Raw genomic sequence first — 18,095 nt, forward strand, 5'->3', positions numbered from 1 at the left:
TGAATAGGAAAAATTCCCTTTCTAATGTTCAATATAATTGAAGGTTGGTATACAATTTTTCCTCTTAATTTTCCCGATGTGGAAAGAAATGGTTAAGTTATTTAGTGTGGGTGTAGCCTTTGGAATTATTTTGTTTGATTTTGGTAGGACCTTTGTTGATTTTCTATTTGTTTCTGTTATTACAATTGTATCAAAGAGAAAATGCGAAAAGATTAAATTAAATAGCAATTGTTTAATCAAAATACAAAAAATGAATCAAATGTATAAAGCATTGAAAAAACGGCATGCGAGGTTATAAAAATACCTCCAGAGACTTTTGAATTCACAGCCTTGCTTAATTTTATCCCTTTTTTCACCCCCACCAGCGAAAAATGGGCGTTTTTATAGCTACCAGTTTTTGCTTTGAATTTGACTAAATTAAAGTCTTAAATTGATAATTTCAGCAGAGAATAACAAATTTTCGTAGCGCGAAAAATATGATGAAAAACTATCACAAAATGGCGTTAATAGCCTTTTTTGTTGTTTTCAAGGCCAGACATCATTGTTATTGTTTAGACAAAAATATTTTTTCACAAAATTATTTGCAGAAATTGCAATATACCTTTGATTGCTGCCTTTAATTGTCAACTAAATGCTGATATAATTGCTGTTATTACTTCCTAGAATTTCAAAATGAGCGAGGCAAATCCGCCACCTATTGACAATTTGCAAAATAAAGCTTCGTTCAGCTATAACAATCAGGTTGACATAAAAACACAACAAGCACTTAGAGCTTCATTTATTCAACTATTTTGCCTAGAATTGTGATATAACTATTTGGATCTAATCTGTTTCCCCCAGTGTTTTTTATGACCCCCAGTTACAAATTTTATGATGTTACATAGCTCGTTACTATGTAAGAAATTAGCACGTGCGCGGGGGGGGGGGGGGGGGGGGTCATAAAAAATTTATGCTCACTAAGCTTGGGGGGGGGGACAGAATAGATCCAACTTTTTTTACTATATCCGGGATGAAAAACTTTGGTAACCATATACAGCTCATTTAAGGTTCCATATAAAACTTGAAGGATTTTTTAGTATATTATCTTAGTTTATTTTCTAAGATTTCATAAACCTATTTCTGATTTAGCATGATTACTAAGAAACCTGCCTGACTTCAATAGTGGGTTTAAAAATAGTCATTTTTGGTATTCATCCTGCATAAGAAGCAATATAAACATAAAAAATTGGACGCCTTGGTTCAGATAATTTCACATTGCTCTTATTTACTATTTTTTAACGCCATTAAACAGTTTTGTCTGGTTATTAATTAATATTGCGCACTCACTAAAATTAGGAGCTGCCGTTAAGAGTTAGCCTTGTTCTGTTTGTTAGTTCCAGATGAGACTGGGTCGAGACCGAATAGTTAACTTGTAAGAACTTGCAAGTATCTTGCAAAAGATGGTTAACTTGTGAGAACTTGCAAGTCGAATGGTTAAATTGTAAGAACTTGCTAGTCGAATGGCTAACTTATAAGTTTATTGAGACCTCATTCCGGTTGATCTCAACTTTTGATGATTATTTAAGTTTAACATTCTGTCATTTACCGTAGAAAACGCCTGAGCGTTAATTGCTCAATTTGGATAACATATTACAGTGCAACATAAGTTGATAAAAGGTTTACTTCTCAAACGTACCAACTCAAGATGTATTTAATGAACAGTAGTAGATCTCATTTGGCTTCTTCTCGATTGCTTTTTTAAATGTGTTCCTAAAATTTTAACCCTTTTTGACTTTGATTGAAGTTTCAAATTGTTATGTCAGCATTTTCTCAAAATAATTACGTGACCAGTTTTTATTTGTTAATTTCAATTCACACTTTTCCAGATTCTACATTATTAAAGCATCTGTTCAAAGGTCATTTCTTGCAACGTTTCATTGTTTTTTTTGCTATAATATAGGCAGAAAAGTTATCTGGTAACAGCTTACATTCAAATAATTTGTGTAATAAATTATGTAAGTCAAATATTTAACTTGCAAGAACTTTGCGAGTTGAATGGTTGAACTTTCAAGAGCTTTTTAAGTCGAATGGTTAACTTGTAGGATCCTTGTAATTCGAATGGTTAACTTGTAGGAACTTGTGAGTCGAATGGTTAACTTGTAAGAACTTGCAAATTTTTGGAGGAAAAACTTGCAAGGCGATGCATCGTCTTGTAATTTTTTTGCCAGAATCTTGCAAGTTTTCACAAGTTGACCATTCGGCCTCGACCCGGGTTATGAGATCGTGTGAGATTTTAGCTAAAATTTCCGTTTTGTATGATTTTTTCACACGATGACTTTTTGCAAGATCTTACAGGATGACCAGTTATCCTCTAAAGTCATTGCCACGTAATTCTGGTCAAACTCTTGTCTGATTGGTTCTTAACGACTCATCATCTTGTTTTTGGGAAATAATATTCGATCTTTTGGCATGAGAAAACTAAAACTAATAAACTGAAAAAACACAACGGAGAGCTTAATTTTAGCATAAAACAAACTCTCTTCAGTCAACTAAGCAACAGTTGTTACTTTTATGCTCATTTTGAGAAGCTCTCAGAAAATTGAGGTTGTTTCTTTAAGAGATTAAGAGAATTAAGACTTTCAGCTTCGTTTCTTCATTTTGTTTATTTTTGAGCTTTTTGTTTTTACCCAGTTCATAGACTTCTATTTTAATTAGCGACTTGCAATTAGATGTAAGCTGAATGATAACCTTTAGGCTAGTTTGTGTTTAAAATTACTGTAAAATAATTCAACTAAGTTGCTCAAATTATTGTTGTTGTGTATATTTTTGATCTTTTGAAACTAAAACCAGAGTGGGTAGTCCCAACGATCGTGGTAAATTTATGTTGAAAAAGTGATGTCTCCACCAACAAGTTTTGCTTCTTCCAAAGTATTCTGTTTGATATATGAAAATACTAGTATTTTTCAAATACTCTCTTTCAGTAATGAAACGCTCTTAGATCCAAATCCAGTGAATTCTCTTCCTCTGCATTAAGTTTTTTTTTGCAAACGCTAACGACGCTCAAGCAACAAAAACATGTAGAACTTTAGAGTGAAAATGGGGGACAGCGAATCGTTCAGTAACGAAACGCTCCGAGATCCACATTCATTGAGCACTCTGCCTCTGCATTAAGTTTTTTTGCAAACGCTAACGACGCTCAAGCAACAAAAACATGTAGAACTTTAGAGTGAAAATGGGGGACAGCGAATCGTTCAGTAACGAAACGCTCCGAGATCCACATTCATTGAGCACTCTGCCTCTGCATTAAGTTTTTTTGCAAACGCTAACGACGCTCAAGCAACAAAAACATGTAGAACTTTAGAGTGAAAATGGGGGACAGCGAATCGTTCAGTAACGAAACGCTCCGAGATCCACATTCATTGAGCACTCTGCCTCTGCATTAAGTTTTTTTGCAAACGCTAACGACGCTCAAGCAACAAAAACATGTAGAACTTTAGAGTGAAAATGGGGGACAGCGAATCGTTCAGTAACGAAACGCTCCGAGATCCACATTCATTGAGCACTCTGCCTCTGCATTAAGTTTTTTTGCAAACGCTAACGACGCTCAAGCAACAAAAACATGTAGAACTTTAAAGTGAAAATGGGGGACAGCGAATCGTTCAGTAACGAAACGCTCCGAGATCCACATTCATTGAGCACTCTGCCTCTGCATTAAGTTTTTTTGCAAACGCTTTTGACGCTCAAGCAAAAAAATCATATAGAACTTTAAGGTGAAAATGCGAGAACAACGAAACAAAGTATTTGGTTTGGACCTTCTTATAATTTTTATGCTCGTTTTCGTCAATTGCGAAGTAACATAATTCACCTTTGATATTTTTAAAAGCTAAGAACAGCAGTCTTTGATCAACTTTGAAAAATTAGTACTGTTATATTTGACAGGATAAACTGGTGTCAGATCGTAACCTCTAATTGCAGAGCAGCTAAAAATTCCCAATTGAACCATTCCGTTAAACCTGCCTTATTTTGCGTCATTATACACTTTGTTTGTTCATAATAATTCAGAATAATTCCAAAACAGAAAGGAAAAATTACAATGAAAAAAAACTAGAAGCGCAAAGCTAATGTCGATCAAAAAGTTACAACCAAAATGTTTGAGGCTTGATAAGCTAACGCAATGACATTTCAATTGTTTTTAGGTTTCTTCAAAAAATAACTTCTAGGAAGAATTCCGGTTTTGCTCTGAACTACGCAAATATGAATCTACGCAAAAATTTGATTCTCAAATATGAAGAGCAAATCATTGTTGAATGCGAATCAATAGAAAATATATATTGGTTGATTATAGTAATTAAAAAGTAGCAGTTTTTTGTTGAGAATTAGTAGCGTGATTACAAAAAATCGTTAGCTAATCTGGTGTGCTAATTGGTAATAGTTGAAGCAAAACCCAGTTAGATTAGGTGCTAGAATAAAAAGACCACAGATTTGATTCAACGTCAGTCTGATTTTAGAACCAAATAAACCCCCACGTAAGTAAATGCCGGCAGAAGCAACCCCTACCGAAATGAACCCTATATTTTTATTTCGAATATCATTTGTGATAATTTGTTAGTTTCTGATAGATTCACACTAAACGCTACGGGTCGCTAAGGCGCATTTGTTTCAAAATCAATTTCAGAGTGTTTTCCGTGAGGGAAACATCCCTTGCTCATTTATTCCTATCTAATTTTAGGCATTTTTACCGCATTATTATTTGACTAAAAGGATTTAGTTTGAAGTGCAAGATTCTGTTATGTAGATAAAAAACAAATAATGGAAGTTCTGCACGTCCAATTTTAACTAAACAGGTGATGCAAATTTGGTTCGGTTTTCGAAAGTTGGAAAAATAACCAAAAATCATCGAGGAAGGTTTTGAAAATGAGAGATGAAAGCGCCTAATTTTGTTGCAAATTTAGGCACAAATTTGGAGTACAATGTTTAGAAATCATTGTCAGAACCAAACTTGAGATAATAATAATAATGCAGTCATTTCCGTATTTAACTTTTTTTCAAATTATTACCAAACGCTCATATGATTTAATTGTGATAAATTTTTTTCTAGCAAATGCTAAAAAATGCTTATTAACATTCAAGTAAAGAAAAAGTTAGAAACATTTTTTCTATGTTTTTCAGAAGTAGTATTTTTAGAGCAGAACTTGGCTGATAATATGATTCTGCAATGCTCATTTGAAAAAATTTTTTTCCCGAGCAAGCACCCCTAAAGCACAAAGTGCAATTTTTCTTATTTTTTATCTATAATTCCTCAAAATGTATTATAATACATGTAAAAATATACATACAGTGTTTGAATTGGCGACAAAGAGACTATTATACAAACTGATATATACTTTTAACAGTAGGTTATAGTCAATTATACTATATTAAAATATTAGGTTTAGCAATGTAATTTACAATGCTTTTGTCTCGAAAATACGCAAATTAGCGCAATAGTAATTAAAATATATTTGTAGGTGCGGTCGCTTGTAATGTTTTGCTATCGACTAATTTGTGATTTTTGGGCTTAGGAACATTCCTTTGAGGAAAAAACTAGCCAGAAAGAGTTGAATTCTGAACAACGTAAGATGAGTTTAAATATGCACAAACTTCTTATAAATGTCAATACAGCGTCTAGTTTAACAATTTAAACAGATTGCATAGAAAAGGTTCCATTTTATTAAATTTTAAATTTGTTTTTAATTTTTTTTATTTCTGGCTACATTTCAAATTTTATAAAATCAGTAAACACTGTCTGTAAATTATAGTGGTCAATTTTAAGTACCAAAATTGAGAGGTGAACATTTGAATGGTAAAATTTTGACTTCGAAAATCAACATGTGAAATTTCTGATTGGTAAAAACTCGCCATAGCGCTATAGATTTAAATTTTATTGTTCAAAAGTAAATTTAACTTCTAAATTGTAAGAGCTCGCGCGATCTTTTTTGATTTCGTTCTTCAAAAACCGAAGGGTGATCTTCATCGCCGTCTTCGCCACTCATGAATTTTCTCTGCTAATTGACCGTTTTCAATTAAGTCTGTCTTTTGATATTCCGTGGCGTCTTTTATCCTTTACAGTAAAGGATCAAATTGAAAATCGCCACGGGGTATTCTAGACGTGAACAAATTAGCCTTTCAAATAGTACACATGGGGTCTTGGGTGCCATAACAAAGTTGCCATTATACAAGCTTCCGTTTCAACGTTCGATTTGATCAAAAAGCCTTTTGTGTTAAAGTTAATCAAAACAGCGCTCAGATTTGAACAATCCGCCAATTCATTTTGAGAAACAATTTGTTCCTAATTAAAGAAATTTTGATTGGCTGTTGACGTGTTTTTGTACTCCAATTGAGGGAAAAACAGTTTAATTGATTTTTTGAAGTGAGTTTGCTGCCGAAGACAATTAAGCTTGACTTGAATCGGCTGATGATTGTCAAACTAATTAAAAGAAAGCAGTTCTGAGAAAGAAATACATGAAACGTTATAAAAGAAGCTCTTCAGAAAATGTTGACAAGATAAGCATAGTTAACCCTGTGTTTCAAGAATGCTGTACTTCTGAACTCTTTGACATGATACAGAGGTCGTGCAGGTAATCTTCGATCCAAAAAAATCATCTTTGGCTTCATAGGAACTCATATGATCTCATAAAGTTATCAAGTATGACCATTTTGATTTTGTAGGATCTCATATTTCTTACAATTATCATTTACGATTTCTTTGGTTTCATATGAGAACAATAGTCAAAAATCAACCATGGAATGTAGAAATCATATATCATTACGCGCGTCTACCGGTACCGAAAAAAACTTGCAAAGAAAGTGGCTTGCGCTTTCTGCCGGCGATTTGCGTTCAATGCGGAAAGTCCTTAAATTTTGTGAAAATGATTCCATAAGAGCAATTAAAAGCCTTCAGATGAGAAATAGGATCAAGTAAACGTAAAAAGTAGTTAAATTCGACTATAAGAGCATTTCAAAAATTTTTATTCCATTTAGAAATGAAGCGAAACTAAAAAAAATAAGCCTACCAAAATTTATTGCAATTATTTTTCGCAAAAAGAGATATTTATTAGACTTATTTAAAACAACAAATACGACATATTCTCTTTTTAATTGAGTTTCCCCTTTCAATAACATAACTCTAAACAAAATACAGAAAAAACGAAGAAATAGAAAAGGAACAAAATAAGAAGATAAAAGTAAAATAATGAAACGAGGCAATGCAATATTGAAATAAAAAATTATCTGCACAAAGCGAACCAAACAAAATGCCAAAAAATACATAATCAGACCAACCTTGAAAAAAACATGATCAGGGATGTTCTAATTGAGTTCAATGAGGCGCCTTCAGAAAAAATTTTGACTGAACATTGGGGTTTCAGTAGTTATACTTGGCACCTTAAACATAGGAAATTTTTAACACAGGAAACGTGAAATCTGGAACCACAACGAGTAAATTCACTCAAAAGTTAGGTACCGGTAGACACTCGTAATGATGATCCTGGAATAATTTTAATGATACTTCGTCCTTTGTTACATTTTGCATAACTAAGGCTACCTATGCCTTCATTAATATCCAAATTGAATAGAGCCACTGGCACAAAAAGTATCTTATTACATGGTTTTTAAGGCTGCTCTCATCTTGAAATGTAGCGTTAGATGATTGATTATACTATTAAATAAGTAAAGAGAAGAAGATCAAACTTCACGTGACTTAGGCGGAAAAAATTGATTGAATTAATGAAGTAAATGGAATGCAAATTAATGGTGGTTAAAAATAAAGGAACTTGATTCTTTTACATACCAGTTAGTAATTATACAATTTCTTTGTCTCCAAGTTTCTCAAATAAGGCAATAGATATATTTTTTTATTTGGTAAGGGCGCTAGCTCGCAACATAAATTAAATGAAAAATATAACCGCTAGTGTGAAAATTCAATGTTTCTATTACTTGCTGACCCAAACACTGGTAACAATTCAACATTTTGGAGTTGTTTTGGAGGTTATCTGATCCATAAACTCATTTCGTTGCAAGTGGTTGCAAAAGTTTGTCAGTGACGACGTTTTTGAGGTCTTTCGAGACTATTAAAATCTGTTGAGTTATGCAATAAATATTTCATTATTTCTCACTGATGCAATACTTCATCGAGTGTAGATTCCACAATTGAGCACTCTTTCAAAGAAAATTCTAGTAAGACTTCATGAGAAGACTGACAAATGAGTTAAATAAAGTTCTTTTTTTTTCAAGAAAGTTCACAGTATAAATTAGGAACAATCACAATTATTATTGTTGCTGTAATTTGAATGTACTTAAAGTATTGACGCTTATCACTCAGTAATGAAATAGACAGTTGTTCAGTTTTCTCAAACTTCTCAAATCGCTCAAATTATTTTGAGACATTTTAATAATTGTTAGGAAAATGGATCTCAGGTGGCGTTAAATATTAACTTTTGACGAGAAAACTTCAAATTTGCTTCCAAATTTCGATTCTGGTAAACTGATAGTAAAAGATCTAAATTGTTCAAAATATTTGCTTTGTTATGTATTGATTATCATGACATAATTTCAAACAATGTAAACTTTATTCTGCCGATATTTTTGGTATACATTATTATGGAAAATTGAAAAGAAAAACAAATCTTCAAAGGACAAATCCTCAACTACATATTCTCCTCGTACCTTTTCGTGACTTGACACCATTGAAACCATATCTCGAAAATCAAAGGAGTGGAAATGAAGTTTGAAAGTTTTTATAATTGAAATTCTCCCCGTTGCGTTGATTTCCTTGTATTGCACATGTTGAGAATCGTCAACAGTTTTTTTTTTGTCAATTGTCACCAGTTCTTTGTTTTTGGTGTTTATTGTGCGTTTGTGCTCTTTTATCAGAATATTAAACTAAATATTTTGTTCATTATCAAGGATAGCAAAACATTTTTTTCTTGAAAATTTTTGCGAAACAATATTTTTTTTCAAGTTATGCTCAGAACTATTTCCCTTGTAATTTTTGCCAAAATGTTTTTGTGAAAGTTATGAAAAAGACGTAAAAGTTTGAAAAGTAACAGTACATTTTGCATGCACTGTATTAACTATTTTTCATGTAAAGACCTTGATTAGTGACACCCTTGTTGTTCCGACCCTCTTGATGGGGGAGGAACTAATACTCAAATGGGTTTTTTTGTTCCGTGAATTTTCGCCGCTCGATATATTCATCGTAGAGAGTTGAAAATGGTATCATTAGAAAGTTCGTCCAGCGTAGAATATGGAATTAAAAAGGTTTTTTTAATTTTCGTTTTCTACAGGAAGTTATCGAGGTTTAAACTTCTGAGAAAAGAAGAGTGAATTCAAATTGTTTTTATTCACATTTTCCGGAATTTTTGCCTAAATTTTCGTCAACTTTGCTAAAATTTGTTATAATTTTTAAGAATAGTGTCGTTGATTTTGTTTTTTAAGACGAACAAGCATTGTTGATTGTTTTGATTTAATGTTTTTGGTCAAAAAATCTGGATAAACATTTCAAAATTTAGCCTTTTTAATCAAAAACAGCACGAAATAAGCTACTTTAGTCCACTTTGATTAAATTTGCCGACAGTACACCCCCAAACAACACTCATACAATCTTTGTAGACTCAAAGGGGGCTATTTCTACTTCAGAGTCCGCTGAGAGTGCACTGTAGTTAAAACTTTGCCGTTTTTTGCTAACTTTACTCGTTGATTATCAAAAATTCAGAATTTATTTTGAGTTTTCAACTAACAAATTATCTATATCTACAACATTCGAAAAATCAATTGTTCCTAATGGTCAATAAGCATTAGCAGGGATAGTTTTGGGCCATTCTTGGACTGTTACAATCCAAAAAAATCGGGTTGTAATCAGTCGGTCTTTTTTTTTTAAAAAAAGACCTTTTTTTAATAATAAAGAACAGAACATATCAAATAAAAGCTCAGGAGTGATAGGTCCAACCAATCACTTGCTAAGCAACTCCAAGCTAATGCATTTAGTTTTTTAATTGAAAGTTTATGGTCGTTTCTTTTTTTAAAAATAGTTGTTTTTCAATAAATAATGGCTTAATTAAATTTTCCTCTATATTTTTCTTAATTTGTTCAACTTCCAGCTTAGTGTCTGCAAAGAAAGACTGCTTCTTCTTTCTACTGATTTAACATTTATTGTCAGTTGCAGTTTTAAGCCTGAAGTTATTGTTTTCTGGCTTTGATACTACAAGATTTCAGATTTTTGTTTGTTCTGATATTTGCCAATTTTTCACGTTTTCTAATTTTGTCACATTATCACATTATTGACAGTTCTCGTGTCACCTTATTAGCATTCAGAATAAGACACAATTGAACACAATAAAATCTTGAAAGATATACATCGTCGTTTTAACGGCCTCGACGCCTCTTTCTTGAAGAAATCAATTGAATTTTTTAATTTTGTCTCAAACTGTCATTTATACTTTGTCGTTTCGTTCGTATGAAATTTCCTGTTTAGTGATAGCTTTCATTGGTTTTTCATGGAGGATTAGAAGAACTGATATCCTGATATTAGTAGACAGCTGATGGCTTTCATGACTTTGAAAACAATCGTTTTCCAAAATTAAAAAAAAAAACTTTTTAACTTTGCAATTTTGTTCTTTTTATGTTTCTTTTTGTTACCTAATCTCGTTAGTTAATTACAGGTCATGACGTTATGGGTGTCAAGGGAATAAAAGGGATTGGTGTCCCGAAATCTTTTTTTTAAAGAATTTGTTATGACCTTACTGGCTTCGACACCGGTTTTTCACAAAAAAAGTAAATTAATTTGATTTTTGTCATATTTGACGTTCTTTTTGTAGATGCAAGAAATATTCTGGATAATAACAGGTCTCGAGGGCATCTTTTTCATGAATAAACGATCCTATTTAAATAGCTCTTTTTGTAATTAATGCCTTTTATGACATTGAATGTAATTTTGTTTCGAAAAAAAATTAAAAGTATTACATACTTCAGCACTTCGCTTTTTTGTCTACTTGTTACCTAGTCTTACTAATGAATGGCCACGTACTACATTATAGCTGTTTGAAGAAGGCGCAATGAAATATTTTTTGAGTGCCAAAATTTGGCTTGACGGTTTTGACAGCGTTTTCTGGCAAGTTTCAATTGAAATTTTGTTTGTTCTTTGTTTTTCTTTTTAGCCGCTTTGAAAAATGAATAAGGACAGGTCCTAATGCCCTTCTATAGAAGCAGTGGTAATTGTAAATATGTGGTAATATTAATTGATTCCTAATGGTATTTATTACTTTGAAGTTAACTGTTTGAAAAAAATAAGTTAATTTTTTTACTTTACTGTTTTTGTTCCTTTTTGTATAATTGTTACCAAACCTTTTTATGGACTGGTCGCATATGTTTTCTGGTGATTTATAAGTTATTTTTGTTTAGTTTTAGGTTTATCTGGCGGTATGTTGACTTTGTTATTAAATTTAGTTTTTAAGAGGGACATAAATTTTTTGATGTAATTAATGTTTGTTGTTGTTGTTGTTTGATTTTGCTGTTCGTCTTGACTCGCTTTCTTAATATTGACATATTACAGCAATCTAATGCATCAATTTTTACCCCACTGAGTTATTTGCTTTGGAGGCTATCTTATCGTTCATACAGAATTTTTTGAAAAAGACTTTGGCTTTTTTGGGATTCGCAAAAAATAATTTTTGGGTTTTTCTATCTGTTCCTCATTTGGTAGACAATTATGCCAAAATTGTGGATGGACGGGGTCGGAACCTTATGTGCCATCGCACATTACCGAGCCGCCTGGTTCTTTATAGCGTCAAGTGAAGTACTACCTCTCAGCGCTTTATTTTTCTTAAAGAGAGGGTGATCTGAAAAGAGATACTTGATATCCCCGTTGCTCATCCTTGCTTTATTGTATTCATACGGAAAAGTTAAATAAATCTCTCTCTCATGTTGGTTAAAGGATGAATTGTACAAATGAATAAGCCTGATGGGGGATATTTGAGGATCAATAATTTCACATTGGTAGAATTAAAACTATCAATAATAAAAGGTTGTCAATATCTTGCGGGTGTGACTCAGTTCCAAAATATGATGCGTATTGTGAATTTTTAATCCATGTAAAGCTAAGGTTTCTAATTATTTCAGCTTCCCTGGCCTTCGCAGACCTGTTAGTGGGTGCACTGTTGATGCCGGCAGCTGCGTCACGTGACATTGGCAATTCGTGGAGATTTGGTCACATTGGCTGTTCTCTCTTCACTTCATTCGACATTTTGGGATGCACTGCCAGTATCCTCAACCTGTGTGTTGTCTCTTATGACAGGTAAGAACTTTCCTCGCCCCCGTCGTTCAGTGACCCCCCCCCCCCCCCCCCCCCCTCACCAGCGCGCCCGCACGCCCCAACGTCCCCGAAGGTTACAATGCTTCGGAATTTTCGCCTATAAACCCGCAACCCTCTCCCGCCTTCTGCTAAAGTGTCATATAAACGATTAATACTCACACGTTCATCACAAATTCTAAAAATTTTGAGAACATTCTTTTCTTACGGATTATCTCAAGTTTTTTTCTCTACAGCTTATGTTCAATTATAAACAAAAGTTTGGGTGACAGTTCGACCTCAATAACTTTTCTATAATCTAAATAAGGTTGGATAAAAGTGCGATATTTCCTGTAAGAAGCAAAATACTTGAAGGAAATTGAACATCCATCCTCATTATGGTAATTCATCATAAATAGAGACATTTAGGAAGAAAGAAAATCTGTTCCTTTCTATTCAACTTGCAATTCTCATCAACTAACCCTGGAGTTTATGACCCTATCGTAAAAATAGTGGAAACTAAAGTAGGGTGGTAAGAAAGAATATGAGAAGGAGGGATAGGGGAGGGGAGGGATTAGAACTCGGGCGGGTAAATTTAAACAGTTGATATCATAAAACATAACAGTATTAGGTTGATCTCAAGGGGGTTATAACATAAATTGGAAAAGGCTAATTACCGATTCGTCCCCCATCTAACTACAATAAAGTTGATAAATCTGTTTTAAAGCTTCTCTGATCCGACAAATGCGAAATTTTTACATGGGTCAAATTGATTTTTGCGGGTGACCGCTAAAGAGACAACAATGTCCATTAAAGTCAGAGGAAACTGTTGTAAAGGTGTAGAATGTCAATTAGGGTCAAATTCATTTTATATGGAGGCGGAAGCTTCAACTTGAAATCCTGAAGCAATTAAAATTTTCAAAAAAAAGACCCGTACCTACAGTTCATTGACAATCAGTACTGAATCAGAACATTTTCAGAGAAAATTTAAGTTTTAGTACTGATTCAGAAGGATTTGAGAACCACCTGAGGATTGATTTCTGAATTTCTCTGAATCAGAGCAAAATTCAGAGAGAGTATTCAGTATTTTTCTGAATCAGACGATAGTTCAGAATGAATCACGGAATTAGCTCTGAATCAGACAAATTCAGTGCAAAATGTGACCTGAAATAGACTCTGACTCAGTACTGAATTCGGCTCAGAGTTAGATACCGGGACCCAAAAAAGTCGATAAAATTTTTACGACCTTTTCTATTTAAATAGGGGACACTTTTCAATCAATTAAAGCGACGCCACGCTTCTTTATGAGACATTTCAAATGATGAGGGCTTTAAGATCTATTATATACTCCTAAAATTTGGCCCATACTTTGCCTGTGTGATTTAATTTATAAAATGTGGATTTTACTTGCAAATCTTAGATAGTCGTTTTCGAATTAGGCATAAGTGGAGTTCGCTTACAGTTCTCTGCGGGTTTTACTTGCACAATTATACAAATAACGTCCAGAACTTTTATAAGTGAACTCCACATGCCCATGAAACCAACAAAATATATCTGAATTATTAAACGGCCGAAATGCTATGAGTAGAAGGGTCATCAAATTGTTGGTACAGGAGAAAATATCCTACGGATATGCAAAAACGTTCATAGTTGTGAATATGTTCACTACTATATTGTGTTGTTTTCATAAATTGTGTGTTATATGGAAGCCGTAATGGTCGCACCAGATAGGTTCGTTCAGTAGTCGAAGTTCTTGAAGAAGCAAACGGTGTAGCTAAAATATATAACTTAAAGGGAGCGATCTATCGGTGTTGTTAGCCTCTAAATTGATCACTGCTAACGTTATAAAAATTTCTGAGAACAAAGTTCCGGCTCTTGGAAAAAACCACCATGGAAAAAACCCACATAATTTCAGATGGGATATAAACCCCAATGGAAAAAAACCCCATTTAAATTTGAATTTTGGTCCTGACAGTTTGTTCAGTTCTGATAGTTTTGCATCAAGTTCCACGGGCCGCTAAGGCATGGCTATGACTCACAAGGCACGGCCAAACGCGCTAAATGCGCAACTCTTTAAATATCAATTAGGTTTTTTGTGTGGGGTTTATTTCCTCTCTAAAATTAAGTGGTTTTTCCCTGGATTTTTTTCCAAAACGGCAATAATACCTGTTAACTTGATGGCTTAAATCATAATATACTTAGAATGCACTGGCGAGAAATTTTAATCAGATAATCAGATAATGAGGTTGGTGCAGTTCATATTGCGCAGTGCAAAAAACAAATATCCAAAAGATGTTTATAAACATTGCCTAGCTTCCACATATTTGCTGCATCACAAGAAGTAAAAAATTTTAAAAAGTGGTATTTTGATTAAGTCCCAAAATGGTAAGGAACTAATGGTACATATTTAAAAAAATACAAATATCCACGCAAAGTTTTTCTAGTGTTTAAAACAATTGAAGGTCCATTAATTTGTTTTGTTTTTGGTAAATTGTCATTCGTTGTAAAAGATAAGCCGGAGAAGGATCACAAAATTAATATCACACCTTAATTCTATTATTCTTTTTATTTTTTAATTAGCTAATTGAACAAGAAATTAACAAGATTAGTAAAAATTATAACGCGTTCAATAAATTATAGTCCAAATTTTGCATTTGTACACTCTACTTATTTTTATAGCTTTCAAAATAACCAATACCAGAAAGTAGCCTAAAGTTAGTGAAATCAACAAGAGAACTAATATCAGATTTCAGAAGATCTAAAATGGACTTTGTCTAACAATTGAGCAAAATTGCTTGATGGGGACTGTTTGAGGGGTTTATGCTAGGCAGCAATGTGGATAAGTTTGCCCAAAAATTAGGTTCTCAGGTTTTTTTTTGCCAAAATGAACTGTTTGAAATCTATTGTGCATGCTGTAAATATGTGTCAAGGCCTCCCTTGGACGTATTGAAGATATTTTCTAAACCTTTGAGAGGGTTCACATCTTGCAAGACTGTTTCAAAAATCTTGCACGATTTTAATTTGCATGGCACCACGTAAGGCAAAATAAAAAAAAACGTTACGTTTATTTTATGGAAACACTTATAAGCCACATCTTGACGAAAAGTAAAAGATGCAAAAAGGAAAATGTAAAGCCATCTTTTTTGAACGAAAAACGGATTCGATTGGTGATATGATGACAAAACTTTGTCTCATCGCCTTTAAGGAAATCTTGCAAATAATGTGTTCGGTGCAGCCATCAGTAAATTTTTACCTGTGTCCAATTAAAAAAATCTCAAAAGTTCGCTGCGCATCAAAAGTATCGTAGCATACAATTTTGCTCAAGAAGATAATTTAACTCCTGGAGGAAAAAGAGAACTGACTCAGGTCAGCTCAGAACTTATGTAAGATCCTTTAGTTACCTTTATATTCAAGAGAGCTATGAAGTGTTCAACTTATTTTCTTTGACTTCCTGTAATTTATTTGGTTTTCGTTAACATCTTTCCGGGCACTTGCCAGATGAGGCAGACGTCTCCTCAAGTATCCAGGCGTAGCTTTTCTTTTCAATTGAACTTTGTTTTGTTTAAATAAAGTTATGTCGCTGGCAAAAAAAATTCAACTCAATCCAATGTTGCGTAAAAACGAATGTGACTTATCGTTTCAGGTACTTGGCAATTTCGAGACCCTTCAAGTACAACCACATTATGACTACAAAATCAGTTGTGCTTCTAATTTCTGCCGCGTGGGCCAGCGCTCTTATGATCTCAATTGTACCCGTTCTGCTAAAATGGCACCTTAAAGACCCTTCAGTGTTACCCGTTGGTTGTGAATTAACCCTAAACACACCTTACGCTTTGATATCCAGCTCTATTTCATTCTACATACCGGCCGCTATTATTCTGGGCACAAACTGCCGGGTTTTCTTAATTGCCCGGGGCCAACAAATTCGGATTCGTAAAACAGTTCGTGAAACAGCCTGCTCTACAAGTAAAAAATCAACCCGATCCAATGAGGAAAAACCGAACGGAACACATTCGACCAGGGTCCACCAAAACGAGCCAAACGGCGAGAACCCGAACCAGTTACAAGCCGATCAGAGCCGAGGTCGGGATGAAGGGAAACGTCGGTCGATTTCAAACCATATTTTGTCGAGAATTGGAGTTTCGAAGCCCCAATTAAAGCACAATCAGAAAGCTACGGTAACAATTGGTATTATAATAAGCACATTTTTAATATGTTGGACGCCGTTTTTCTTCTGCAATGTTCTGTTCCATTTTTGCTGTGAAAACTTTCGACTATTCACAATTGTTACCTGGATTGGTTATATAAACAGCTGCTTTAACCCCGTAATTTTATACAGTTTCAACCGCGAATATCGAAACGCATTTCAAACCGTTCTAAAATTGAAGAGAGGAATTCAAAATAACCGAAGAACATTTTCAATACAGCTTGACGCGAAATGTTGATTTCAAATTGTAAATTAAATGCAGATTCGTAAATTAAATTAGAATAAATTCAATTTATTTTTACCTTCTGCTTCTTACACTTGAAAAGGCGAAAAACTGTTCGATTTCGAAGAAATAGTTCCAATTTTGAATAACACTAATTTATTCATGGATAAAGCTGACATGCTTGCATTGATATTGCGTGGAGGTTACAGACTTGACTTTATAGTCTAGATTATTTATTTTTGGTATGAGTCATTTAAGGTCTATTTTTAGTAAGAATTTGTAATTGGAAAATACAAAAGTGTTGTAGTTCCGCAACCATCATCTCGATTTATATGTTGAGCTAGAAGATTTTATTGCTTTAATAGTAGATAAATTCCTCTGATTGGTGATGAAAGTAGTTCTGACATGAATCAACAAAATGAAATATAAAACTTAGCTAGAAAACTTTCTGAAACAAATCATAGTGATGAGGCAAAGGTTAACGCTGACAAGCTGTGATTTTCAGAAAAGCGCCACTCTTCAGAAAAATAAGTAGAGAATCTTGTTTAATCTTACCGAATACCTATATTAAATTTTTAAAAAGAAAATTAACCCCAGAAAAAAATTTTCATAAAATTGTGTCATGGGTTCAACTTTAATTATCCGTTTTTTTGCGCAATAGTTGAATAGTGAAGCAGCTTGAAAAAATTTGCAAATGACGATGACCTTGCCAAGATCTTGTATGACTCTTGCAAATGACGTTTATCTTGCAAGCTGCAAGATCTGGTCGCGCAAAAAGCGAAAATATTAGAAAACTTTTCAAGATAGACGTCGAAAAAAGATAGACAAAAATTGCAATTTTTAAAATTTTTAAGACTAATTTAATCAATGATCATATTCCTTTATGAGTTCAGCCCATTGAGTGCAGCTCTCGGTTCTGAACAAAAGTTTTCATAGCAACTTTATTCGCCATAACGTTTTCGTTAGCCAGTGATTGTTTTAGTGGTTAATTCTTTCTACGCACAGTGTGAACATACACATATAAGTATATAAAAATACTAAACAGATATATATATATATATATATATATATATATATATATATATATATATATATATGTACATATACTTACATATATATATATATATATATATATATATATATATATGATGTATATATATATATATATATATATATATATATATATATATATATACATATACATATATATATATATATATATATATATATAATGTATATAAATCTATATATAAATATATAAATATATGTTTGTATATGTATACATCCAGTATAAGTATATATATATATATATATATATATATATATATATATATATGAATCAATATATACGTATATATACCATT

The 18,095-nt window shown here is 33.0% G+C and overlaps 1 protein-coding gene across 1 annotated transcript; it reads left to right on the plus strand.

Annotated features, from left to right (window-relative positions):
* The first annotated feature begins 12,137 nt into the window (after positions 1 to 12,137).
* On the plus strand, positions 12,138 to 16,814 carry LOC142356164 (dopamine receptor 1-like). The gene is made up of 2 exons (XM_075408125.1): positions 12,138 to 12,307; positions 15,945 to 16,814. The coding sequence occupies exons 1-2, from the start codon at positions 12,174 to 12,176 to the stop codon at positions 16,744 to 16,746; spliced, it is 936 nt and encodes a 311-aa protein (XP_075264240.1). The 5' UTR covers positions 12,138 to 12,173; the 3' UTR covers positions 16,747 to 16,814.
* Positions 16,815 to 18,095: the final 1,281 nt, after the last annotated feature.

Source organism: Convolutriloba macropyga, unplaced genomic scaffold (genome assembly GCF_964194025.1).
Source record: "Convolutriloba macropyga unplaced genomic scaffold, txConMacr16.3 SCAFFOLD_2760, whole genome shotgun sequence".
Classification (NCBI taxonomy): Eukaryota; Metazoa; Xenacoelomorpha; order Acoela; family Convolutidae; genus Convolutriloba; species Convolutriloba macropyga.